The 27,618-nt window shown below is 32.5% G+C and overlaps 2 protein-coding genes across 7 annotated transcripts in view; both read left to right on the top strand.

The window, feature by feature from the left end:
* The window catches only part of LOC127700513 (uncharacterized), a 235,518-nt gene that overhangs the window by 61,439 nt on the left and 146,461 nt on the right, over positions 1-27,618 (top strand). For 2 of the 6 annotated variants that reach the window (XM_052204029.1, XM_052204030.1), the window contains exons 3-6: positions 724-2,097; positions 10,225-10,392; positions 21,093-21,414; positions 22,669-22,856. The exons of 1 other annotated variant lie outside the window; for it this stretch is intronic. In XM_052204029.1, the coding sequence (XP_052059989.1) occupies positions 724-2,097; positions 10,225-10,392; positions 21,093-21,414; positions 22,669-22,856 (2,052 nt within the window). The remainder of the gene's footprint in view (positions 1-723; positions 2,098-10,224; positions 10,393-21,092; positions 21,415-22,668; positions 22,857-27,618) is intronic. 3 more of the 6 variants (XM_052204036.1, XM_052204033.1, XM_052204035.1) reach the window with 3 other exon arrangements.
* The window catches only part of LOC127700515 (uncharacterized), a 115,680-nt gene that overhangs the window by 22,670 nt on the left and 65,392 nt on the right, over positions 1-27,618 (top strand). The gene's annotated exons all lie outside the window — the stretch shown is intronic.

Below are 27,618 nucleotides of genomic sequence, written 5' to 3'. Positions count from 1 at the left end.
TATCAGGTTGAAGGAAGTTCACATGTTTTTATGATAATACTAAAACAGATGATATATAGTGAAAGATTTTTGCTAAAGAGGTAATAATAGGTTAGAAAAAAATATCTTGTGTATCTGTGTGCTTGTTTTTTGGATATGAGCATTTAAATTTTATGAGGTAAAACAGTCTGGATTTCTGTAGATTTTTTTCATATTCAGTTGAATCTCATTTTCTCAAACTCTTTCAATTAAAAATGTCTGATATATCTTAGAGCAAGATGTAGATCCTAACTTGTAGATTTTCATTATATTTACTCCTGCTATCTCAAAACTCCTGTTATCTCAAAATATTCTTTTAGTCCAATCAGCTTTGAGATAACAAGTCATCTGTAGAATTTCTTTTCGTTGTCAAAATCTTTTAAGAACTAACAAAGTTTTATAGATTTTTTGTGAATTTAGTTTAAGATGTGCTTAGTGAAATTATGTAAAGAACATTGAGAATTGTATTTTAATGCTATTGATATGGGAAAAAAAATGGAAATCAAAATAATTTTCACAAGATGGCTGACAAAGTGATCATCCAATGGGGATGAAGAAACTGATACATTTTCTGAAACAGTTCTAAGTTATATGATGGAAATTCCTTTTATGAATAAACAAATATTTTAATATGAAATCACCATACATAATTGTACCTTTGATTGATGTTGATGGGAATTAATTTTTGAAAATTGTATTTTGTAGATTTATCATCAAAATTACAAAGAAACAATATGCCATTGAAAGACATATTCCAGAAAAAGACAGAGAATTCATCAAGCTTCCTGTCTGATGTTTGGAAACCTCGTTATAAGGATGGAAATCAAATCACAGAAGATAATGATGAGGCAAATCACCATAATATCCGAAAAGATGGAAAAAATCATACAAGGACAACAAAGAACTGTTTACAGGTGCAAGAGGTGTTTGAAAATAATTGTGATGATAAAAAGAAGAGAAATGTTTCTTGTCACTGTGGTAGAAGAACCTGTCCTTTAAATATGATAAATAGGCTAAATAGGGAAGACCCTCCTGAAAAAAGAATCGTCAATGACTTTGAAATGATGAAATCATTTAAAGCATCAGATGGAACACTTCCATTTCGTTTGTTTTCATTAATATTGTTTGGAGGTGAACGTGATAATAAACGTCCATTATCATCTGATGATGACTCTTATGAACAAAGAAGTAAAGATTTTGGGTCATTTCCTACAAGGCAACTTTTAAATGAAGTTTTTTCTGGTTTGTTTGAAGGAAAATCGAAAACATTGGATGAGAAAAAAAAAGAGAATACCAAGAATCAGAGTAAAGATTTCAAATTTCCAAAACCTTCAAGACCACCTCCAAAACCACCTAGAAAGACTGAAAGAAAACTACAGTTATCAATTTCTATTGATGAAGATGAGAAAACTAAAAATGATAAGTCTTTGAATACATGTGAAAAGTCAGTGATTTATAGGGTAGATCATTTCAACAATGGTAAATCTACTGAAGATGATGATTCAGTTGAAGTCAGTGACACAGGTAGTATTGATAGAGTCATTACAGTTGAAAATAAATTAAGCATTTCGATGGATTGTAGTCCCCATAGTTTATCAGAGAATTCCAAACAGAAGAAGCCAGATTTCAGTCAGTCATTTCCAGCCAGTGGAAACAGCAAGTCCAGTCTTGACAAAGATAGTAACTCAGGATTTAGTCCGTCATTTCCAGCCAGTGGAAACAGCAAGTCCAGTCTTGACAAAGATAGTAACCCAGGATTTAGTCAGTCATTTCTAGCCAGTGGAAACAGCAAGTCAAGTCTTGACAAAGATAGTTACCCAGGATTTAGTCAGCCTTTCACTAGTGATTTACGAAGTGAGGGTGAATCCTCAAAAAAATCTGCAGATGATTCTAAAACTTCAGGATCTGGTCAGAAAAAATTAGGATCTGAAAAAAATAGTTCTGGTTTGAAAACTGACCCTTGTGAGTCTGTAGGCAATGTGGATGATACCCCTCCCTACAAGAGCCAACAGAGTAACACATTCGTCAGCCATGAAACAGATGACTTTGATGATCCACTGGATGATATATTTGGTCCAGGTAGTTTAGTTAATGCCATAGTTTAGTTCTGAAACAAAAATTTGATAAGCTTATACCTATTTGTAGTCAATAGAAAAGTAGTATGATTAAAATATATGTCAATGAGACAGTCAACCAACAAAACTTCTTGTCTTTAAAAATAGACAGATGTCTATAGAATATATGTAAGCGTCAAATCTATGTCTGACCTCAAATTTATGTCCTTTCCTCAAATCTGTGTCCTTTTTATACGATCGCAAATTTATTTGCATTTGTATTATGTTATGGTGGTGTCTGCATCTGCGTCTGAAGACATTTTGGTTCGCAGACAATAACTTTAGTATAAGTTCATGGATCTCTATGAAATTTTAGCACAAGGTTCCATACCACTAAAGGATGGTTGGGATTGTTTTTGGGGCTATTGTCCTAGCGGCTTTGTAATAAGGGCCAAAAAAGGTCAGTTTTACTGGTTCATCATGTTCATGGAAAATAAATTGGTTCTCAGACAATAACTTTAGTATAAGTGTATGGATGTGTAAGAAATTTTAGCTCAAGGTTCCATACCACAATTGGAGGGTTGGGATTGATATTGGGGGTAATTGTCTTAGCTATTTTGTAATAAGGGGCCAGAAACAATTATTTGTCTGGTTTTAAGACAATAACTTGAATATAAGAGATATTTCTCTGGTCAAAATTTTAGCACAAGGTTCCACATCTCAATAGGAAGGTTGGGATTACTTTTGGGGGTTATTGTCATAGCTGTTTAGGAATAAGGGCTAAAAAGGGCCTAACAAAAACATTTTTTTGTCAGGTTCACAGACAATAACTTGAGTATGAGTATAAATAAGAAGATGTGGTATGAGTGCCAATGAGACAACTATCCATCCAAGTCACAATGTTTAAAGTAAACAATTATAGGTCAAAGTACAGCTTTCAACATGGAGCCTTGGTTCACATCGAACAGCAAGCTATAAAGGACCCAAAATGTCTAGTGTAATAAAACAATTCAAACAGGAAAACCAACAGTCTAATCTATATAAAAAATGAGAAACGAGAAACACTTATGAACCACACCAACAAACGACAACCACTATACAACAGGCTCCTGACTTAGGACAGGTGCATACAAATGCAGCAGGTTTAAACGTTTTAACAGGCGCCAACCTTCACCCTAACCTGAAACAGTAGTGTAACATTACAACATAAAAAAGACTATAAAATATCAATTGAAAAGGCTAGGGGGCTTCTTGACCATGATGTAGGGTATGAATGATTCGTTCATTGTTGAAGACCCTACATCAACTGTCAAGATGAAGAACAGGAATAAAAGCCCTGTTCATTGATAATTTTCTATGTTTTCTATGTATTGTGTGCGATTTTGTCCCATGTACATTTACTCCATATCCTTTCATTTACTATTAACTCGATCAAAAAGACATATAAACAAAAACAAGTAAACATACACTGAACGAATTAGTTTGATCTATGACACAATATAAATACAATATTAATAAAAAAAGATGTAGAACAATGTCAAAAAGACAACTTTAACCTGGGACAAATGGCGTTAAATAAAGTAACGTACACAGGTAAATTTAAATATAAAAATTTTGTTGTTATTAGTATGGAAACATTTTTTACAAAATTAATAAATTGGTTGTTCACAGTACTAGTACAGAGGTGAAAATTTATCGTCATACTAAATACTTATCAAAGGTGGTACATATTAAAAATAGTGAGACGAGATATAACACAAAATAAGTAAACATTGAATAACAGAAATGCATTACAAATTGTGTCAACAGGTGAAGTTAACACCAAAGTATGATTTGAGAGTACTCGCAGTGACTAAAAGCTAGTTAAAAGCCAAAAACAATTAAAAAGAGACTAAAATCAATTAAAACACATCCCAGGGATTTAATGTTTTAACGCCTTGGACAGTCAAAGAAGACATGACTTGTGCAATGCCAAAAAATAAGTATCGACTGGCAGTAGGATAGTTGGGATTTATCCTTATAATAAATATGTATCATGTTATATATAGATAAAGCAATTTCTAAATAGAAAATAAACGTGGATGTGTATTTATACATCCCAAAAAACCATTCGATAAGAATACAAATTTAGTTATGTTTTAATCTGTTGATGACAAAATTGATGTTTATTTTGGGGGTTATTATAGAGTTAAGAATTAGGGGCCAAAAAGAGCCTAACAAAAACAAGTATTTGTCTGTGAACAGACAATAACTTGAGTATAACTGTATAGATCTCTATTGAATTTAAGTGCAAGGTTCCATACCACAATAGGAAGTTTGAGATTTATTTTTGGGGTTATTGTTGTAGCTGTTTAGTAATTAAGGGCCAAAAACAAGCATTTTTCATGTTTCAAGTCACTAATTTGTGTATTAGAGTATGGATTTCTATGAAATTTTATTACAAAGTTCCCTACTTCAAAGGAAAGTTGGGATTGATTTTAGGGGTCATGGTCCATACCGTTTAATAATAAGGGGCTGAAAAGGGGCCAAAAAACTAGCGTTTTCTGATTTCTGGACAATAACTTGAGTATAAGTCTATTTATTGCTATTTAATTGTGCCACAAGGTGTTTTACCATAAAATAAAGTTTAGGATTGATTTTAGGGGTTATGACCCTATTGGTTTATTTAAAAGGGGCCAAAACCAATACTTTATATAAATTGCTTATTTCTTTAGCAATTTCAATGGGGTTTAATTCAAAAGTCTCGAATTCTTGGGAGTCTCTTATATATTGAATCTAATTGGGTATTTAGAATTTGGATTTTAGGGTCTGGTTTTGAAATGATCCATATTAAGGTCCAAAGGGTCCAAAATTAAACTTTGTTTGATTTCTTTAAAAATTAAATCATTGTTGTTCCTTGATATGCTGAATCTAGTTGTGTATTTAGATTTTTTTTTAATTTTGAGGCCTGTCTTCAAATTGGTCCACATTAAGTCCAAAGGGTCCAAAATAAAACTTTTTTGATTTAAAAAAAAAAAGAATGGTTGGGGTTCTTTGATATGCTGTATCTAAGCATGTATTTAGATTTTTGATTTTTAGCACAGTATTCAAGATGGTCCAAATTGGGGTCCATAATGACAATGGGGTCCAAAATTGAACATTGTTTAATTTCATCAAAAATTAAATTGTTTATGTAATTTGATATGGTCAATCCAACAGTGTTTAAGATTTTTTGATTTTGTGCTTGGTTTTCAAAAGTTGGTCCAAATTTGTGTCCAAAATTAAACTTTGTTTGATTTCTTCAAAAATTAAATCATTGGTGTTCTTTAATGTGTGCATTCTAACAGTTGTTTAAATTTTTAATTTTGGGCCGGTTTATCAAACTGGACCCCATAAAGGTCCAAAGTATCCAAAATAAAACTTTGTTTGATTTTAACAAAAAATTAAACAATGTGGTTATTTGATATGCTAAATCCAACCATGTATTAAGAATTTGAAAATTGGACCATAATTGGTAAATGTCCAATTTTAAAATTATTTAAGAACTTATTCCACATTCATTCTGTGTCAGAAGCTATGCTATTATTACATATTTGCTCAGAATCTGAATTCAGAGATGTTATTGCACAATTAACAGAAATTAATGGATGTGTAAGAAATTTTAGCTCAAGGTTCCATACCACAATTGGAGGGTTGGGATTGATATTGGGGGTAATTGTCTTAGCTATTTTGTAATAAGGGGCCAGAAACAATTATTTGTCTGGTTTTAAGACAATAACTTGAATATAAGAGATATTTCTCTGGTCAAAATTTTAGCACAAGGTTCCACATCTCAATAGGAAGGTTGGGATTACTTTTGGGGGTTATTGTCATAGCTGTTTAGGAATAAGGGCTAAAAAGGGCCTAACAAAAACATTTTTTTGTCAGGTTCACAGACAATAACTTGAGTATGAGTATAAATAAGAAGATGTGGTATGAGTGCCAATGAGACAACTATCCATCCAAGTCACAATGTTTAAAGTAAACAATTATAGGTCAAAGTACAGCTTTCAACATGGAGCCTTGGTTCACATCGAACAGCAAGCTATAAAGGACCCAAAATGTCTAGTGTAATAAAACAATTCAAACAGGAAAACCAACAGTCTAATCTATATAAAAAATGAGAAACGAGAAACACTTATGAACCACACCAACAAACGACAACCACTATACAACAGGCTCCTGACTTAGGACAGGTGCATACAAATGCAGCAGGTTTAAACGTTTTAACAGGCGCCAACCTTCACCCTAACCTGAAACAGTAGTGTAACATTACAACATAAAAAAGACTATAAAATATCAATTGAAAAGGCTAGGGGGCTTCTTGACCATGATGTAGGGTATGAATGATTCGTTCATTGTTGAAGACCCTACATCAACTGTCAAGATGAAGAACAGGAATAAAAGCCCTGTTCATTGATAATTTTCTATGTTTTCTATGTATTGTGTGCGATTTTGTCCCATGTACATTTACTCCATATCCTTTCATTTACTATTAACTCGATCAAAAAGACATATAAACAAAAACAAGTAAACATACACTGAACGAATTAGTTTGATCTATGACACAATATAAATACAATATTAATAAAAAAAGATGTAGAACAATGTCAAAAAGACAACTTTAACCTGGGACAAATGGCGTTAAATAAAGTAACGTACACAGGTAAATTTAAATATAAAAATTTTGTTGTTATTAGTATGGAAACATTTTTTACAAAATTAATAAATTGGTTGTTCACAGTACTAGTACAGAGGTGAAAATTTATCGTCATACTAAATACTTATCAAAGGTGGTACATATTAAAAATAGTGAGACGAGATATAACACAAAATAAGTAAACATTGAATAACAGAAATGCATTACAAATTGTGTCAACAGGTGAAGTTAACACCAAAGTATGATTTGAGAGTACTCGCAGTGACTAAAAGCTAGTTAAAAGCCAAAAGCAATTAAAAAGAGACTAAAATCAATTAAAACACATCCCAGGGATTTAATGTTTTAACGCCTTGGACAGTCAAAGAAGACATGACTTGTGCAATGCCAAAAAATAAGTATCGACTGGCAGTAGGATAGTTGGGATTTATCCTTATAATAAATATGTATCATGTTATATATAGATAAAGCAATTTCTAAATAGAAAATAAACGTGGATGTGTATTTATACATCCCAAAAAACCATTCGATAAGAATACAAATTTAGTTATGTTTTAATCTGTTGATGACAAAATTGATGTTTATTTTGGGGGTTATTATAGAGTTAAGAATTAGGGGCCAAAAAGAGCCTAACAAAAACAAGTATTTGTCTGTGAACAGACAATAACTTGAGTATAACTGTATAGATCTCTATTGAATTTAAGTGCAAGGTTCCATACCACAATAGGAAGTTTGAGATTTATTTTTGGGGTTATTGTTGTAGCTGTTTAGTAATTAAGGGCCAAAAACAAGCATTTTTCATGTTTCAAGTCACTAATTTGTGTATTAGAGTATGGATTTCTATGAAATTTTATTACAAAGTTCCCTACTTCAAAGGAAAGTTGGGATTGATTTTAGGGGTCATGGTCCATACCGTTTAATAATAAGGGGCTGAAAAGGGGCCAAAAAACTAGCGTTTTCTGATTTCTGGACAATAACTTGAGTATAAGTCTATTTATTGCTATTTAATTGTGCCACAAGGTGTTTTACCATAAAATAAAGTTTAGGATTGATTTTAGGGGTTATGACCCTATTGGTTTATTTAAAAGGGGCCAAAACCAATACTTTATATAAATTGCTTATTTCTTTAGCAATTTCAATGGGGTTTAATTCAAAAGTCTCGAATTCTTGGGAGTCTCTTATATACTGAATCTAATTGGGTATTTAGAATTTGGATTTTAGGGTCTGGTTTTGAAATGATCCATATTAAGGTCCAAAGGGTCCAAAATTAAACTTTGTTTGATTTCTTTAAAAATTAAATCATTGTTGTTCCTTGATATGCTGAATCTAGTTGTGTATTTAGATTTTTTTTTAATTTTGAGGCCTGTCTTCAAATTGGTCCACATTAAGTCCAAAGGGTCCAAAATAAAACTTTTTTGATTTAAAAAAAAAAAGAATGGTTGGGGTTCTTTGATATGCTGTATCTAAGCATGTATTTAGATTTTTGATTTTTAGCACAGTATTCAAGATGGTCCAAATTGGGGTCCATAATGACAATGGGGTCCAAAATTGAACATTGTTTAATTTCATCAAAAATTAAATTGTTTATGTAATTTGATATGGTCAATCCAACAGTGTTTAAGATTTTTTGATTTTGTGCTTGGTTTTCAAAAGTTGGTCCAAATTTGTGTCCAAAATTAAACTTTGTTTGATTTCTTCAAAAATTAAATCATTGGTGTTCTTTAATGTGTTCATTCTAACAGTTGTTTAAATTTTTAATTTTGGGCCGGTTTATCAAACTGGACCCCATAAAGGTCCAAAGTATCCAAAATAAAACTTTGTTTGATTTTAACAAAAAATTAAACAATGTGGTTATTTGATATGCTAAATCCAACCATGTATTAAGAATTTGAAAATTGGACCATAATTGGTAAATGTCCAATTTTAAAATTATTTAAGAACTTATTCCACATTCATTCTGTGTCAGAAGCTATGCTATTATTACATATTTGCTCAGAATCTGAATTCAGAGATGTTATTGCACAATTAACAGAAATTTTAAGTTGGGTCATAGTTGAAAATAGATATAACATCATATCTAATTTACTGTGTCATGAAAAATAAATTGGCTCACAGACAATAACTTTAGTATAAGTGTATGGATGTGTAACTAAAATCAATAAAACAGATACAATCATTGATACACCATCTATCCATATACTTATTAATTACACCATTTCTGTTCAAAGGGAAACAACTCAATATACAATAAAATCATAATTCACTATTCAACACATAACATTTTCTCCCTTTGAATACAAATTTCCAAACATTTCTAGACGGCACAATAGTATTTACATTCCAGTATTTAGGTTGCTCATTTGTGTACTCTACTTAAGTCAATGTATCCAAACAGTAAATTTTACAAAAATCTTCTCTTCTGACATTACTGGACTAATTGGAAAAAGATTTTGCTACAATCATCCTTATGGTTACATGTTTTAAAAATATGTCTGATGTGAGTAATCACTAAATCTAGAAAACCATTATAGATAGAGATGATTGGGTTGACGAAAATGTTCATTATGTTCTATTGCCTACTGTCTATTTAGATCAAAATTGTCAAGTAACTCCTCACTGGAGTTATTGCCCTTAAATGACAGTTTTTACATATTGTTTTGCATTTTTGGCTACTATCTTGAAAACTATGATATATAGAAAAAAATAATTGATAGAGAAAAACTTAAATATCAAACATGTTTGATATTTTAAAGTTTCTCTCTATGTACATGATCAGCGAGGCAAGATTTACAAATAAATCGGCATGGCAGAAATCATCAGTCAACTCAGTTATTGCCCCTTTATGTCAGTGTTTACCCATTTTTGCATTTGGGGTGTAAACTTAAGCAGATAGGGGGGAACTATACAAAGGAAAAATGATCAGCAAAATAAATTCTACCAAATGAACAAAATTGTAAGTTGACTCCTTAATGCCCTTCAATGGAGTTTTTTACCCTTTTATGGTGTTTTTGCTATAACCATGATAAACTTGCAAACTATATTAGATAGCGAAAACATTTAAAGCCAGAGAATCAACAAATCCCACTGTTTCCTGCAGCATTAGGCATCAACAATTTGTTGAAGTGTGTGTTTATGTCATTTTTAAGGGTTCTAATGAGTCAATTCTACTTGGTACGCAATTGTATTAGCATTTGCACATCTCATGTCCATGTTGATTATTGTCTTTGAAACTTTTACTTAGTTTGATTGTGGTTTAATAAGAGTTCTTAGACTCATAGTTAAGACCTTCCATGGACTTTTCAAGATGCAGTCATGAAAGTAGTCTGTACCTTTGATTGGAAATATCTTTGGTGAACATTTCAAATAACACAAAACTTAAAGTTAAAGTATTTCATAATTTCACAACTCTGGTAGTGAAATGTAATGTATAACTGTCTGTTACAAAATGATAATTTATCGACATTTTTTGTTTTATAGAGTGTGGTCCTGAGCTTGAGGAATTTCCTGACCTACTTAATCATGATGTACCAGAGGAATACTGTGCCTCTCCTGCAATTGAAAATCCTTCTTTACTGCCTACAGACCCTCAGACATTACTGGAAGAACACATGCATCATTGTCCTGCAGCAGCACATCATCACAATGGTAAACTAAGTATTAATTTAACCATTTTATATGGCTGCTACATTTTTTTTTTATAAATAACACAATCTTTGCATTTACATCTACATTAAGATCTCAGAAATTGATTGAAATAGCAATATAACTTGTTGTACAGATGTGATTTAGAAAGTAATCAAGTTGTACATTAAAGTTCCATTCTAAGATATCAAATTACCTACATTGATACAAGTTTGTGTGAGGATGCATCTTGAAGAACTTAACCAATTTCCACCAAAATGACCTTCAATTTCTGCTTGGATCATTGTTTTTCAATTTTCATGTCAAAGTTAATAGAAAAGTATGAAGATGTAGGTAGGTATTATAAAATCATATAACAGTAGATCCCTCTGACCTACATTTTACACTTCAATGAATGATAAGTTTTAATTTCAATTTTTATTTGCAAGTACACAATGGATAGAGTCAAAATTGATTTATTGATTACTGCTGGGACTATTATACCAACGGGACTGGAAACTGATCGATCTGTTGAGATTTCATTGCCCCGATAGGGGATTATTGATTTTTTGTTTTGATTGACAGCTTATCGTGTCACGTAGTAAATTAGCATTCGGTACATGAATGTACACAATAGATTTCGGCAAACAAGTCAGCATATATATAATACTGTTAAAATTGGTGGATTTGAAATAAAAAAATAATTATTAAATTAATTAGTTTAAATGCAAAAAATATATTTTGTTTACGAAAAATTATTAATAAGTAGTCAATATATTAGTGTTGAAAATAAACCAGATATAGTCGAAATGCCGGCGCTTAATTGACCGCTAAGAAAACAACGTGTCAAAGGTTAACAGATCATAATTAATCCTGATAAAAACAATAAGTGTGCAATAAAAACCATGTTTACAATTTCAGTTCATAATTAATTCATATAACAAAAGTTACCCGGGTCTCATAAAGATATAGCCACATTGTTTTGAACTTTTGTGAACTTCGTGTTTACACCAAAATTTCAATATGGCTGTGAACGGGCCTACTTTTGTAGTTCTAATTATGGAACCTAGTGTACATATTTTCACGAAGTCATATGCTAATGCCACCAGAAGACCATTACTAAGCAAAATTAACCCTGATTATAATAAAAATATTGTACACATAAAAAGGAGTAGGTAATTTTATAGAAACAGTATAATTTATTTGAGCCGTGCATGTGGGTTCCGGTTGTAATGAGAAAGAGATTTATATTCCACTTTTTATTAGCTCACCTGACCTGAAAGGTCAAGTGAGCTTTTCTCATCACTTTGCGTCCGTCGTCCGTCGTCCTGCGTCCGTCGTCCGTCGTCCGTCGTCCGTCGTCCGTCGTCCGTAAACTTTTACAAAAATCTTCTCCTCTGAAACTACTGGGCCAAATTTAACCAAACTTGGCCACAATCATCATTGGGGTATCTAGTTTTAAAAATGTGTGGCGTGACCCGGTCAACCAACCAAGATGGCCGCCACGGCTAAAAATAGAACATAGGGGTAAAATGCAGTTTTTAGCTTATAATTCAAAAACCAAAGCATTAAGAGCAAATCTGACATGGGGTAAAATTGTTCATCAGGTCAAGATCTATCTGCCCTGAAATTTTCAGATGAATCGGACAACCCGTTATTGGGTTGCTGCCCCTGAATTGGTAATTTTAAGGAAATTTTGCTGTTTTTGGTTATTATCTTGAATATTATTATAGATAGAGATAAACTGTAAACAGCAATAATGTTCAGCAAAGTAAGATTTACAAATAAGTCAATATAACCGAAATGGTCAGTTGACCCCTTTAGGAGTAATTGCCCTTTATAGTCAATTTTTAACCATTTTTCGTAAATCTTAGTAATCTTTTACAAAAATCTTCTCCTCTGAAACAACTGGGCCAAATTAAACCAAACTTGGCCACAATCATCATTGGGGTATCTAGTTTAAAAAATGTGTGGCGTGACCCGGCCAACCAACCAAGATGGCCGCCACAGCTAAAAATAAAACATAGGGGTAAAATGCAGTTTTTGGCTTATAACTCAAAAACCAAAGCATTTAAAGCAAATCTGACATGAAGTAAAATTGTTTATCAGGTCAAGATCTATCTGCCCTGAAATTTTCAGATGAATCGAACAACCTGTTGTTGGGTTGCTGCCCCTGAATTGGTAATTTTAAGGAAATTTTGCTGTTTTTGGTTATTATCTTGAATATTATTATAGATAGAGATAAACTGTAAACAGCAATAATGTTCAGCAAAGTAAGATTAACAAATAAGTCAACATGACTGAAATGGTCAGTTGACCCCTTTAGGAGTTATTGCCCTTTATAGTCAATTTTTAACTATTTTTCGTAAATCTTAGTAATCTTTTACAAAAATCTTCTCCTCTGAAACTCCGTGGCCAAATTAAACCAAACTTGGCCACAATCATCATTTGGTTATCTAGTTTTAAAAATGTGTGGCGTGACCTGGTCAACCAACCAAGATGGCCGCCACGGCTAAAAATAGAACATAGGGGTAAAATGCAGTTTTTGGCTTTTAACTCAAAAACCAAAGCATTTAAAGCAAATCTGACATGAAGTAAAATTGTTCATCAGGTCAAGATCTATCTGCCCTGAAATTTTCAGATGAATCGGACAACCCTTTATTGGGTTGCTGCCCCTGAATTGGTAATTTTAAGGAAATTTTGCTGTTTTTGGTTATTATCTTGAATATTATTATAGATAGAGATAAACTGTAAACAGCAATAATGTTCAGCAAAGTAAGATTTACAAATAAGTCAATATAACCGAAATGGTCAGTTGACCCCTTTAGGAGTAATTGCCCTTTATAGTCAATTTTTAACCATTTTTCGTAAATCTTAGTAATCTTTTACAAAAATCTTCTCCTCTGAAACAACTGGGCCAAATTAAACCAAACTTGGCCACAATCATCATTTGGTTATCTAGTTTTGAAAATGTGTGGCGTGACCTGGTCAACCAACCAAGATGGCCGCCACGGCTAAAAATAGAACATAGGGGTAAAATTCAGTTTTTGGCTTTTAACTCAAAAACCAAAGCATTTAAAGCAAATCTGACATGAAGTAAAATTGTTTATCAGGTCAAGATCTATCTGCCCTGAAATTTTCAGATGAATCGGACAACCCGTTGTTGGGTTGCTGCCCCTGAATTGGTAATTTTAAGGAAATTTTGCTGTTTTTGGTTATTATCTTGAATATTATTATAGATAGAGATAAACTGTAAAAAACAATAAATGTCGGCAAAGTAAGATCTACAAATAAGTCAACATGACCGAAATTGTCAGTTGACCCCTTTAGGAGTTATTGCCCTTTATAGTCAATTTTTAACCATTTTTTCGTAAATCTTAGTAATCTTTTACAAAAATCTTCTCCTCTGAAACTACTGGGCCAAGTTAATTATAGATAGAGATAATTGTAAGCAGGAAAAATGTTCAGTAAATTAAGATGTACAAACACATCACCATCACCAAAACACAATTTTGTCATGAATCCATCTGCGTCCTTTGTTTAATATTCACATAGACCAAGGTGAGCGACACAGGCTCTTTAGAGCCTCTAGTTTTAAAAAGTGACAATAAAAATAGACAAATCCAAACTATAACCTATAAATATGATTTTACAACTAACCGAACTTGCGTATCTCTTTTCAATCAGCAGTTATAAGAAATTTTATGAATCATATACTTTTTTCCACATCGTCCCCATGCTATTTTCATCCTGAAAATTTCAAATTTATGTGTCATTTTTTACACTTAAGACGGGATTTGGTGATTAATAACAACTGTCAAAGATCGAGATATCTTTTATCATTATAGTAATCATGTTTATATTAAGGATTATCATTTCGAATGACTATAAAATAAAAAAACAAATTACCAAAATTATAAGATCAAGGCACGCTGTCACTGTCAAAACAATATGGCGTATCGATAAATAGCGCAGGTAAGGTCTCGTTCTAACGACCGTGATGTTGATATTATTACACTGATTGGTGTAACGGTTTCCAGTCCCGTTAGTATAATAGTCCCAGATTACTGTAATATATTTTTTATTATTAGTAAGAAACTAAACACACATACCTTTTATACTAATATATTATTAGTAAGAAACTAAACACACATACCTTTTATACTAATATACTATTCTCGTATCAAACATAAACTAAAAGAACTTGCCAAGGAATTTGTTTTTGTCCCGGCCGATAAAGCTGCTAATAATATTATTATTGTTTGACGTAAATTTTACATTGAGGTTCTGAAAAAAGAAATCACCAATTCACCAACATTCCAACTGACTCCATTTTCAGAAAACGACATCTGTAACAAACATAAACTTTTAGCTACCGCTTTACAAGCAGAACCAAATACAATGAAAGTCCCAACTATGTATTGGCTTCCGAAGCTACACAAAACACCTTACAAATATAGATTCATTTCGTCTTCAAGCCATTGTTCCACTACTAAATTGTCTATTCTTCTTACCAGTACACTTGGAACAATCAAAAACCTGATAATAAATTGTTCAAATAAGGCCTTCGAAAATAGTGGAATTAATTACTTTTGGAGTGTCAAGAACTCGTTGGAAGTACTTGATAAATTGCATGCATATATTGGTGATTTTGAATCTGTTCAAAGTTTTGATTTTTCTACCCTATATACCACATTGCCTCACATTCTCATTAAGAAAAAATTCACACACCTAATTAAATGGGCATTTAAAAAGTCAGAATGTGAATATATATGTTCAAACTCTTTTAGGTCATTTTTTAGTAGCAATAAACAAAAAAACTATGTCAATTGGACATGCTTTGATACTATATATGCCCTTGAATTTTTACTAGATAACATTTTTGTTCGCTTTGGAGATTCCGTATATCGTCAGGTTATCGGAATTCCAATGGGGACTAACTGTGCACCACTTATTGCGGACCTTTTTTTGTATTGCTATGAGTTACAATTTATGACAAAAATCAGTAAAGACCCATCGAAACAACATCTGATACACAAATTTAATAATACTTTTAGATATTTGGATGATATTTTGGCTCTCAATAATGACGACTTCAGTATGTATACTAAAGAAATTTATCCTGTTGAACTTACTTTAAATAAAGCTAATACTAACAATGACCACTGCCCTTTCCTCGATCTTGATATCTATATCATTAACGGAAAGCTTAATACTAAAATATATGATAAAAGAGATGATTTTTCATTTCCTATCGTTAATTATCCATTTTTAGATGGTGACGTTCCCTTGTCACCATCTTACGGTGTTTATATATCTCAACTTGTACGATTCGCTCGTGTATGTAACAATGTTTTAGATTTTAACGAGAGAAATTTATGTATTACTGAAAAATTATTACACCAGGGTTTTCGATATCACAAACTAGTCAAAACATTTACTAAATTTTATCATCGGTATAAGGACATCATTCGTAAATATAGCTCAACAGGCAGACTTCTTATACGTTCAGGTATTTCACATCCATTTTTTTATGGAAATATTCTTTATAAAGCACAAAAATGTCAGTATTCACCTCTGAAACTAACAAAACCTTTAAATAGACTTATTAAGAAGGGATATAGTTACGATACTGTTGTCAGGTCATTAAAGATTGCATATTTTGGCGTTAATATTGATTCACTTATAGGGTCTTTGCATCGGCACTAAACACATTTATTTAAAAACCAGTTGTTGGCATGACACGGGTTATGTTCTTCTCATATATGTTATGATGGTATGATACTAAACCCCTAACGGGAAGGATTGTGCCTGATATTCATATGATGAAGACATAATCTTTCAATCAGTTTAATTGAAGTTTGGAGCTGGCATGTCAGTTAACTGCTAGTAGTCTGTTGTTATTTATGTATTATTGTCATTTTGTTTATTTTCTTTGGTTACATCTTCTGACATCAGACTCGGACTTCTCTTGAACTGAATTTTAATGTGCGTATTGTTATGCGTTTACTTTTCTACATTGGCTAGAGGTATAGGGGGAGGGTTGAGATCTCATAAACATGTTTAACCCCGCCGCATTTTTGCGCCTGTCCCAAGTCAGGAGCCTCTAGCCTTTGTTAGTCTTGTATTATTTTTAATTTTAGTTTCTTGTGTACAATTTGGAGTTTAGTATGGCGTTCATTATCACTGAACTAGTATATATATTTGTTTAGGGGCCAGCTGAAGGACGCCTCCGGGTGCGGGAATTTCTCGCTGCATTGAAGACCTGTTGGTGGCCTTCTGCTGTTGTCTGTTCTGTGGTCGGGTTGTTGTCTCTTTGACACATTCCCCATTTCCATTCTCAATTTTATTTGAATGCTTATAATGATTTTGTACAAATTTCATGGCATAGTATTTGCAGATAATCATCTTATCTAGAGCCTTATGAAAGCAGAGTTTAATATATGAAACAATCATATAATCCAAACAAGATATAATGAACCTTAGGTGTTTCAGATACCAACATTCAGTTTTATTTCATTTTTTGATAACATTTTTTTTTACAGGGCCCAATTGTTGTGAGTAAACCCATTTGTTCATTGACAAAATTGCTGATTATTCAACTGAATTAATCTTGTTCATGCTTTAACTAAGCTGCAAGTAATTTTTTATTTGCTTTAGAATTTACTCCTCAGTAAAATATTTGATAGAAGAATAACTATTAGTTTGAGGAAATGATAAGCATTTACTTTTTATATATATATTGGAATGGGTCAAAATCAGCTTTTATTCAGTGTTAATCCCAGTGAATTTGTCGTTTGTGAAACTGTCAGCATTGCTTCAAAATAGTATTTATGAATGTTTTACTATTTTCTTTTAAAATGCTATATTCATGTTGATGTTGTTGTGTGCAGATAGATATATAGCATGGTGACAATAAAGGACTATATGTACTTGTGGCTAATTTAGTTTCAATTCCAAGTAATCAATGTAATCTATTGTATTCACTTTATGTTTTTCAAGTATTGTAAACTTACAAAAAAACCAGTGTTAGTTAAAACCAAAACTGAAGAAGTGCTGATGAAACATCATTGATATTTGGTATACTGAGTTGCATCAGCATATGCATCTATATTACATTATATAAGAACCTCCACCTTTTGTCATGCTACCGGTGACTCCATATAAGTTGTATTTAAGTCAGAAGTTTTACTGGATCAATTTGAGAAGAAATTCTTTTTTAGCTCACCTGGCCCGAAGGGCCATGTGAGCTTTTCTCATCACTTGGTGTCCGTCGTCCGTCATCGTCGTTAGCTTTTTACATTTTGAACTTCTTCTAGAGAACCACTGAATGGAATGAAACCAAACATGGCATGAATGTTCCTTATGAGGTGCTGACCAAGTGTTGTTACTTTGTAGCCGATCTATCATCCAAGATGGCCGCCAGCGGGGGACTTAGTTTAACATAGGACCCTATGGGAAATACATACAAATGTGGTCTTTTAGAGAACCACTAAATGGAATGAAATAAAACATGGCATGAATGTTCCTTATGAGTTGCTGACCAAGTGTTGTAACTTTCTAGGCGATCAATCATCCAAGATTGTCACCAGCGGGGGAATTCTTTTAACATAGGACCCTATGGGAAATATATACAAATGTCTTCTTTTAGAGAACCACTAAATGGAATGAAACCAAACATGGCATGAATGTTCCTTATGAGGCGCTTACCAAGTGTTGTTAATTTGTAGCAAATCCATCAACCAAGATGGCTGCCAACAGGGGACTTAGTTTAACAAAGGAAATATATACAAATGTCTTCTTCTAGAAAACCGCTTAATGGATTGAAACCAAACATGGTATGAATGTTTCTTTTGAGGTGCTGACCAAGTGTTGTTACTTTGTAGCTGATTTGTCATTGTCCTTATAGTCATTTTCTACAATTTCAATGAATTTATTGGAAATTTCTGTAAATTTTACAAAAGTCTTCTGCTTTTGATTAAATTACGGGGCCAATATTAAACCAAATTTGGCCTCAATCATTATTAGGGTATCTGTTATGATTTTAATCTAATTTTACATGATTTCCAAACCAAAGTTGAATCAGGTGAGCGACACAGGCTCTTGGGAGCCTCTAGTTTGCTTTAAGTTTGTAACATGTTATTTTATGCTCAAGTGACATTAAGCAGATAAAATGCCAGTCACTTAATTGTTAGATGGATTTCAAAATTTTGAAGGACATAACATCCAAGGACTATGTTTTTAAGACCTGTATGTGCCCACATATGTTTTTATTTATTTATCATTTTTAGTATATCTATATGGAATGACATTTTTTTTTAAATAAACCCATTTTACTTTCTTTTAGCTGCATGAAGTTGTCATTTGACCAAAATTTCTGTATTATTAATAAATATAAGGTCATCATGATGTCAGAATTTCAAAGTGATGGAAATTCATGGTATAAAAATAAGAAGATGTGGTATGATTGCCAATGAGACAACTCTCCACTAGAGACCTAATGATGTAGAAGGAAGCAACTATTGGTCACCATAAGGCCATCACAATGAGCAAAACAGCAAAACTCATATAGCATTAAAAGGCATGGAAATGGCAATGCTAATCTTCATAGCTGGAGGTCATGGGTTTGATCTCTGGCTGGGTCTAACAAAAAAAGTTGAACATTGATATTTGCTGCTTCTTTGCTAAGCATGTGGTTCAGCCTGTTGGTCTTCAGCATTGGGTTCATATTATATTGTATTCAACTCACATTAGCATGTTCTTTTCCCAAAATGTTAGTCACATTTTCTACTGAAAGTTAAACACCAATTTATCCATCCATTTTTGTTCGAAAATTTACATAGCATATTTCTTTTTATGTTGTCAAAATAATGTTATTTTCAACCAAATTCAGAGAAAAAAAGGTAAATATTCAGTGGCTTTTAGGACCAGAAACATAAAGTGCATGTGTCAAAAAAAATAAAAAATTGGAACAATGTTATAACAAATAACCTACTGTGGACTCATTTGTTTTTTCGAGGGTACCAACTTTGGTGGATTAAGGAAAGATTGTATTTTCGTGGATACTTGATTTCGTTAAAAGAAGTCAAATCATATTATAGAATTCTTTAACTTCATACAAACCTTTGTTTTCATCATGAATAGTTTGTAAATACCATTGAAATTAATGATTCCTAATTGAGTATTTTTAAAATTTTGCTTTTATACGACTGCAAAAAATGTGCATCGTAATATTGTCGTCTGAAGACACATTTGGTTTCCAGACAATGACTTTAGTTTAAGTGAATGGATATCTATGAAATTTTACCAGAAGGTTCAATACCACAAAAGGAAGGTTGGGATTGATTTTGGGGGTTATGGTACCAACAGTTTAGGAATTAGGGGCCAAAAAGGGGCCAAAAACAAGCATTTTTGTATTTTCCGAACAATAACTTGTGTGTAAGTGTATGGATCTCTCTGAAATTGTACCACAAGGTTCCATATCACAAAGGGAAGGCTGTGAATGAGTTTTGGGTAATTGCCCCAAATGTTCAAGAATTAGGGGACAAAAACAAGCATTTTTCTAGTTTCCAGACAATAACTTGTGTTCAAGTGTATGGATCTCTCTGAAATTGTACTACAAGGTTCCATCCACAAAGGGAAGGCTAGGGATTGAGTTTGGGGGTAATTGCCCCAAACATTTAGAAATTAGTGGCAAAAAAGGGGCCAAAAACAAGCATTTTTCGAGTTTCCAGACAATAACTTGTGTTAAAGTTAATGGAACTTTCTGAAATTGTACATTTTTTCTGAAAAGAAAATAATCTTCAAAATTTCAAAAAAAATTGGGGGAGGGGGGGTTGGGGGTATTTCAAATTTTTTTGGAGGGTTCATATTTTCTTCAAAACTTTTGAAATTGTAATTTTATCAAAAAAAAATTTGGGGGGGGGGGGGGGGGGGGGGGGGGGACAAATTTTTTGGGGAGATTTTTTTTTTCATAATTTTTTGGGTTTTTTATTCCCTAAAATTTTCCATTTTTCCATTTATTATTTCTGATATATATATAAAAGTAACAAATACTGATATGGCAGGAGATATATCCACACCAAACAGTGTTTAAATTATGATATATAACAGATTAACTAAGTATTGTGCAACAGCACAATATTGCGCATTAGCAAATAAATCTTCAATTGAAAATACATACAAATCTTTTAACCAATTTCAATGGGATTAAATTAAGTCTTTAATTTTTGGGGGTTCTAACCTTGTAATACAATTTTGATTTTCAATTTGGTTTCCATTTGAATTGTAGCACAGTTATACTGGTGAAAAATTTGAAATAATAGTACATGATTATTTGTCCCTCAAAAGCATACTATATTAAAGTAAGGAGATGTGTATGACTGCCAATGAGACAACTATCCACTAGAGTTCAAATGATGTAGATATAAGCAATTATATGTCACCATAGTCTTCAACAATGAGAAAAACTTATACCCTCTAGTCCACTATAAAAGGCCCTGACATGAAAAATGTGAAGTGTCTTTGTCACCTTTTAAATAAAAATGTTTTCTCTTGATAAATGTGCACTTCTGGTTGCATTAATTGGCAGTGCCAGCTATTTTGAATTATAAAAAAGATTAATGATGTTATTTTAAGTAGTTACTACAAAGGATTTTGTCCTCTTTTACAAGATGGACAGAACAGCTGCCTCATATTTATTAATAAATGTGATATTCTTTCAGTTTGTTGTAAATGTAACCAGTTCACAAAGAATCAACATATGCTATATGAGTTAGCCATAACTGAGGGTTTAGAAATGCACGATGTTGTCCCTGATGGAAATTGTATGTTCAGAGCAATCATTGACCAACTGAGAATGCAGGGGGAGCTAACTCTGACATGTCATCGTATCAGACAGAGGGCAGTTGATTATCTGAAGAATAATCCTCTCCAGGATGATGGTACTCATCTGGAAGATTTCTTTGTTGCTGAAGATGAATCCTGGGAAGAATATCTAAAGAGAATATCTAGGGATGGTGAATGGGGAGATCAGATTATACTGAGGTAAACTTAAAAAGATGTCAAGGAATGGTTATTAGGGGATCGATATATATATAGGTAAAAGTGAGGAGAATGTATAGAAATGTGGAATAATAGTAGATCAGATCATAGTTATAAGTAAAGTGTAGAAGAATTAAGGAATGGTAAATGGGAAGATCGTATAATAGTTCAGTAAAGTTGAAGCGTTTGTTTAGGAATGTGAAATTGGAAGATCAAATTATAAGTAGGTTATTAAAGTTGAGGATAATTTTGAGGATAAGTGAATGGAAAGATCAGATTTTACTGAAGTATCTCCTGTGACAAAATAACAGATTCCTTTATTTTTATTATGCCCCCGCTCGCGGTGGAAGGGGCAATTAAGTGTTACCCTTGTCTGTCTGTACATCTTTAAGTCCCAAAATTAGTGTCTGTTCTCTAACTTTAGTTTGCCTCAACCAAATGATATGAATCTTATACAAAATTCTTATCACCACAAAAACTCAGATCGAGTTCGAATTTGGGTAGCGTATCTTTTACCTTTCTCTAGTTTTGCCCCTTTATAAATGGAAAAATTGCTGAATTTTTCCTTTCTGTTCTCTAACTTTAATTAGCCTCAACCAAATGTTAAAGAAACTTATACACATGCTTATTACCATAAAAACACAGATCAAGTTTGAATTTGGGTGGCATCACTTTTACAGTTCTCTAGTTATGTCCATTTATAACGTTATATATGCAAGGGTGGGCATCATCTGTGTCCCATGGAAACATTCACCATTTATTTTGATAATTAGTAATTGAATATTTTAATATATTTCTTGAATACATTTTAAGTTCTTATTCTAGAAATTCTAAGTTTTGTTTTATGCAAATTTTTGATTAGATACCAAATTGTAAAACAAGCAACAAATGTAAAATATGAAACCCCGCCACACTTTATACCTGAACCAAGTCAGGTTTTCTAGACCATATCTTTGTTCTTTGTTTTTATGTCAAAGAAGTCATATGTTGGCAGTTAGTTTAGTCTGTTGCGCTGTCCAAAATTTTGTTGATTCCTGTTTTCCTTTTTGTCTCGCGTGCGACCAAAAAGGCAGAAAGCTCGAATTAATAAGCTTTCCATTAGATTGTCTTTTTCTGAATTTTGTGCTGACAGGCGAGACATATCTCTGTTTCAACAGTTTATTTTAAATTTTAATATTGCTAAATATTTACCAGTTGGCTTTTGAAAAAAATAATAATTAGGCTTCTCAAATATTATTTTTTCATTTACCGTTTTAGAGGATTAGCAGAAGTTGTAAACAGAGAGATTTCCATCATAACTACAATTGGTGATTTACACAATCAGACGTCCATAACACCTAAAGTTGCAGACAAAGACAAGGTCAAAACGATATATTTGGGTCATGTGAATGATCAGCATTACTACAGCTTAAGACCAAAAGGATGGCATAACCAGTGGTACAGAGGTAGGGCCAAAAATATATATATTATGCCAGAGATTTTGGAAGACAATATTTTAAGTTATCTTCTAATGTTACAACAAATTTCAGTATGTTTACTTATTTAAATTTAAGATAATATAATTACAAATATCTATTATGTTGGACATCACTAAAATATTCAAATTCTGATAAATGGATGCATGGCCATATATCCTTTCTTTCATATTCTGTCATCATAATACTCTTCAAACTGAAATTTGCAAAGGAAATCACAGGGGTACAAAAATGACATTAAAGGCTGTTTGTTTGTCCAGTATGAGGTAAATGTTTAAGTTAAAGGTAGGTTAAAATTTTGGTTAAGGGGTAGTTTAAGGTCACATCAACTTAAACTTGGTACACATGTTCATTATCAAGTGAACTTATTAATATACTTGTATATTACATATTGTGTAGCATTCTCCTGTTTTCATTGGATATTACGATCACGTGTTTCAATAATATTTCATGTATCTGAAGCCTTGTTTCTATTTTTAAGTATATTGACGGTCAATATTAAAAATATGTGACGTCACACATAACAATCATGGCGGAATCGCCGCAGAGTACGAAAAGAAAATTTGCAAGTAAACTGATATGAGTTCCATTTGAATTCTTATTTGTTCTAAACAGAAAAAAAAATGCTGTGTTTTTGTTTACAATAAAACAAATTAATCTTATTTATTAATATTTTCAATAGCATGTTAAAAATCTTGCAAAATAAAATTAAAAAAAAACACATAAAGAACATTGAAGTCAATTTTTACATCGCGATGACCGTGAGGGCATTCTGATGTATTGCTATCGCCTAGATTTCCATTACATAACTTTCGTTTTGGGTTTGTCACCGATCTATAAACATGATAAATACATGGATATTAACGAGTTCAAACTAACATTCCTTATCGTTTGTTATAAATACATCTCTTCAATGAATTCTGATAAAAATATTTTTGTTTAGAACATAAATTAGTAATATGAAAATGTTTTGTCGTTAGATATATATATATAAGTAAAAAAATGCTCCGCTGGCCACAGCTTGATACGACCGCAGAGGTCGAACCCTGAACAGTTGGGGCAAGTATGGACACAACAATCAAGCTTGATACAGCTCTGAATTTGGATTGTGATTAAATATTTGACACAGCATAGGTTTCTGACACAGAATGAATGTGGTCTAAGAACTTAAAAATTTTTAATTTACCTATTATGATCCAGTATCCAAAATCTAAATACATGGTTAGATTCAGCATATCAAAGAATCCAAAGAATTTAATTTTTGATGAAATCAAACAAAGTTTAATTTTGGACCCTTTTGACCTCAATGTGGACCAATTTGATAACAGGGCCCAAAAATCAAAATACATGGTTAGATTCAGCATATCAAAGAACCCCATATATTCAATTTTTGTTGAAATCAAACAAAGTTTAATTTTGGACCCCAACTTGGACCAACTAGAAAACTGGGCCCATAATAAAAAATCTAAACACATGTTTAGATTCAGCATATCAAAGAACCCCAAGAATTCAATTTTTTGTCGAGCCTGCGACTTTTGTCGCAGAAAGCTCGACATAGGGATAGCGATCCGGCGGCGGCTACGGCGGCGGCGGCGGCGGCGTTAGCTAACTTCTTAAAAGCTTTATATTTTAGAAGGTGGAAGGTCTGGATGCTTCATACTTTGTATATGGATGCCTCATGTTACGAAGTTTCCGTCAGTCACATGTCCAATGTCCTTGACCTCATTTTCATGGTTCAGTGACTACTTGAAAAAAAAGTTCAGATTTTTTGTAATGTTAGATTCTCTCTTATTATAAGTAATAAGATAACTATATTTGGTATGTGCGTACCTTGCAAGGTCCTCATGCCCGTCAGACAGTTTTCACTTGACCTCGACCTCATTTCATGGATCAGTGAACAAGGTTAAGTTTTGGTGGTCAAGTCCATATCTCAGATACTATAAGCAATAGGTCTAGTATATTCGGTGTATGGAAGGACTGTAAGGTGTACATGTCCAACTGGCAGGTGTCATCTGACCTTGACCTCATTTTCATGGTTCAGTGGTTATAGTTAAGTTTTTGTGTTTTGGTCTGTTTTTCTTATACTGTATGCCATAGGTCTACTATATTTGGTGTATGGAATGATTGTAAGGTGTACATGTCTAGCGGGCAGGTGTCATCTGACCTTGACCTTATTTTCATGGTTCAGTGGTCAAAGTTAAGTTTTTGAGTTTTGGTCTTTTTTTCTAATACTATGTGCAATAGTTCAACTATATTTGGTATGTGCGTACCTTGCAAGGTCCTCATGCCCGTCAGACAGTTTTCACTTGACCTCAACCTCATTTCATGGATCAATGAACAAGGTTAAGTTTTGGTGGTCAAGTCCATATCTCAGATACTATAAGCAATAGGTCTAGTATATTTGGTGTATGGAAGGACTGTAAGGTGTACATGTCCAACTGGCAGGTGTCATCTGACCTTGACCTCATTTTCATGGTTCAGTGGTTATAGTTAAGTTTTTGTGTTTTGGTCTGTTTTTCTTATACTATATGCAATAGTTCAACTATATTTGGTGTATGGAAATATTTTATGATCTATTTGGCAGTCACGCAGGTTTTATTTGACCTTGACCTCATTTTCAAGGTTCATTGCTCAGTGTTAAGTTTTTGTGTTTTGGTCTGTTTTTCTTAAACTATAAGCAATAGGTCAACTCTATTTGTTGTATGGAAGAATTGTTAGCTGTACATGCCTGCCTAGCATGGTTCATCTGACCTTGACCTCATTTTCATGGTTCATTGGTCAATGTTTAGTTTACTTGGTTAATGTTAAGTTTATGTGACAGTTGTAATAAAACTTTATATTTAGGACTATCAACATAATATCAATGATTAGTAAAGAAGGCGAGACATTTCAGCGTGTGCACTCTTGTGTTAAAATCAAACTAAGTTTAAATTTGGACCCTTTGAACCTTAATGTAGACCAATTTAAAAAACAGGACCCAAAATTAAAAATCTAAATACACGGTTAGATTTGGCATATCAAAGAACCCCAATAATTCAATTTTTGATGAAATCGAACAAAAAAAAAGTTTAATTTTGGACCCTTTTGACCTCAATATGAACCAATTTGATAGCGGGGCCCACAAATAAAAAATCTAAATACATGGTTAGATTCAGCATATCAAAGAACCCCATATATTCAATTTTTGTTGAAATCAAACAAAGTTTAATTTTGGACCCCAATTTGGACCAACTTGAAGACTGGGCCCAAAATTAAAAATCTAAATACAGGTTTAGATTCAGCATATCAAAGAACCCCATATATTCAATTTTTGTTAAAATCAAACTAAGTTTAATTTTTGACCCTTTGGACCTTAATGTAGACCAATTTGAAAACTGGACCCAAAATTTAAAATCTAAATACACAGTTCGATTCGGCATAACAAATAAATAAATGTGGTAAAAGATTTTACAAATCTAATGCGCCATACTGTGCACTTAAAGATTACTTCTTGAAATTTTTCAATATTTGAAATTTGAAAAAAAAATAATATTTGAAGAATAATTCTTTTTAATTCTGAAATGAGAAAAAATTGACCCCCTACAATTTCTTTTTATCCCCCCCCCCTTTTTCCCCAAAAAAATTCTTTCCCTCAAGATATGGTCATAATCATAGAATTTAAAATATGGTGTCAAATCTTTCATATGGTTTTTTTTGTAAAAAAAAAAGATGCAACATTTGCAGATATTTTTACTGGTCTTCCTTTATAAATATGCATTTCTTTAAACATAATTTAAAAGCAGTGTAAGGGAAGTAATCAAAACGTTGTATTTGGATTACCTACTGTACACTGTTTTAAATTGTCTTAATTGTTCATTAACCATTACTTTATACTTTATACATAATTTAAAAGCAGTGTAAGGGAGGTAATTCAAATAATGTATTTGATTTATCTCCCTTACACTGCTTTAAATTATGTTTTGTACTAAAGTATTTGTCCATTAACCGGGACAACCTTGTTTTTCCCCCTTTTTTGCCCCTAATTCCTAAACGGTTTGAGCCATAACCCCCCAAAGCAAATCCTAACCATCCCTTTGTGGTATGGAAACTTGTGGTATAATTTCAGAGAGATCCATACACCGTTCCACAAGTTATTGTCTGGAAACTAGAAAATGCTTATTTTTGGCCCCTAATTCCTTAACTGTTGGTACCATAACCCCCAAAAACAACCCCAACCTTCCTTTTGTTATATTTAACCTTATGGTAAAATTTCATAGAGATCCATTCACTAAAACTAAAGTTATAGTGCGAAAACCAATGTGTCTTCGGACGACGACGCCAACGTCATACCAATATATGACCCCAAATTTTTTTGCGGTCGTATAAAAATCATTGATAATTTCTATGCACACGTACCTAAAAATTGTGTTAAAGCATGCGGAAGAATATCTCAAGAACGTTTTGCAACAATCCCGGCAAGGACCGGTAACTCTGTAATTGTTTTTGCGGGAAAATATGAATGCTTACTCATATCCAATCTTTTAAAAAAATCGACTTTTTACAGAAGAGTGTCCACCATGCACTTGCACTGCACTATAATTAGAATAGTAGAGTAGAATGATATACAAATGGATGAAAATTATATATACATGTAACTGTTATATAAATATGATATATAACAACAAACCAGTGTATACTGATTTGTATCACTACAATATAATAGTTATTAAGGTGAGGTTGAATTTCATGTCAT

The sequence above is a fragment of the Mytilus californianus genome, unplaced genomic scaffold (genome assembly GCF_021869535.1).
Source record: "Mytilus californianus isolate M0D057914Y unplaced genomic scaffold, xbMytCali1.0.p SCAF_5, whole genome shotgun sequence".
NCBI lineage: Eukaryota > Metazoa > Mollusca > Bivalvia > Mytilida > Mytilidae > Mytilus > Mytilus californianus.
The sequence above is the reverse complement of the archived record's forward strand: the minus strand, read 5'-3'. Positions and strand labels throughout refer to the sequence as shown.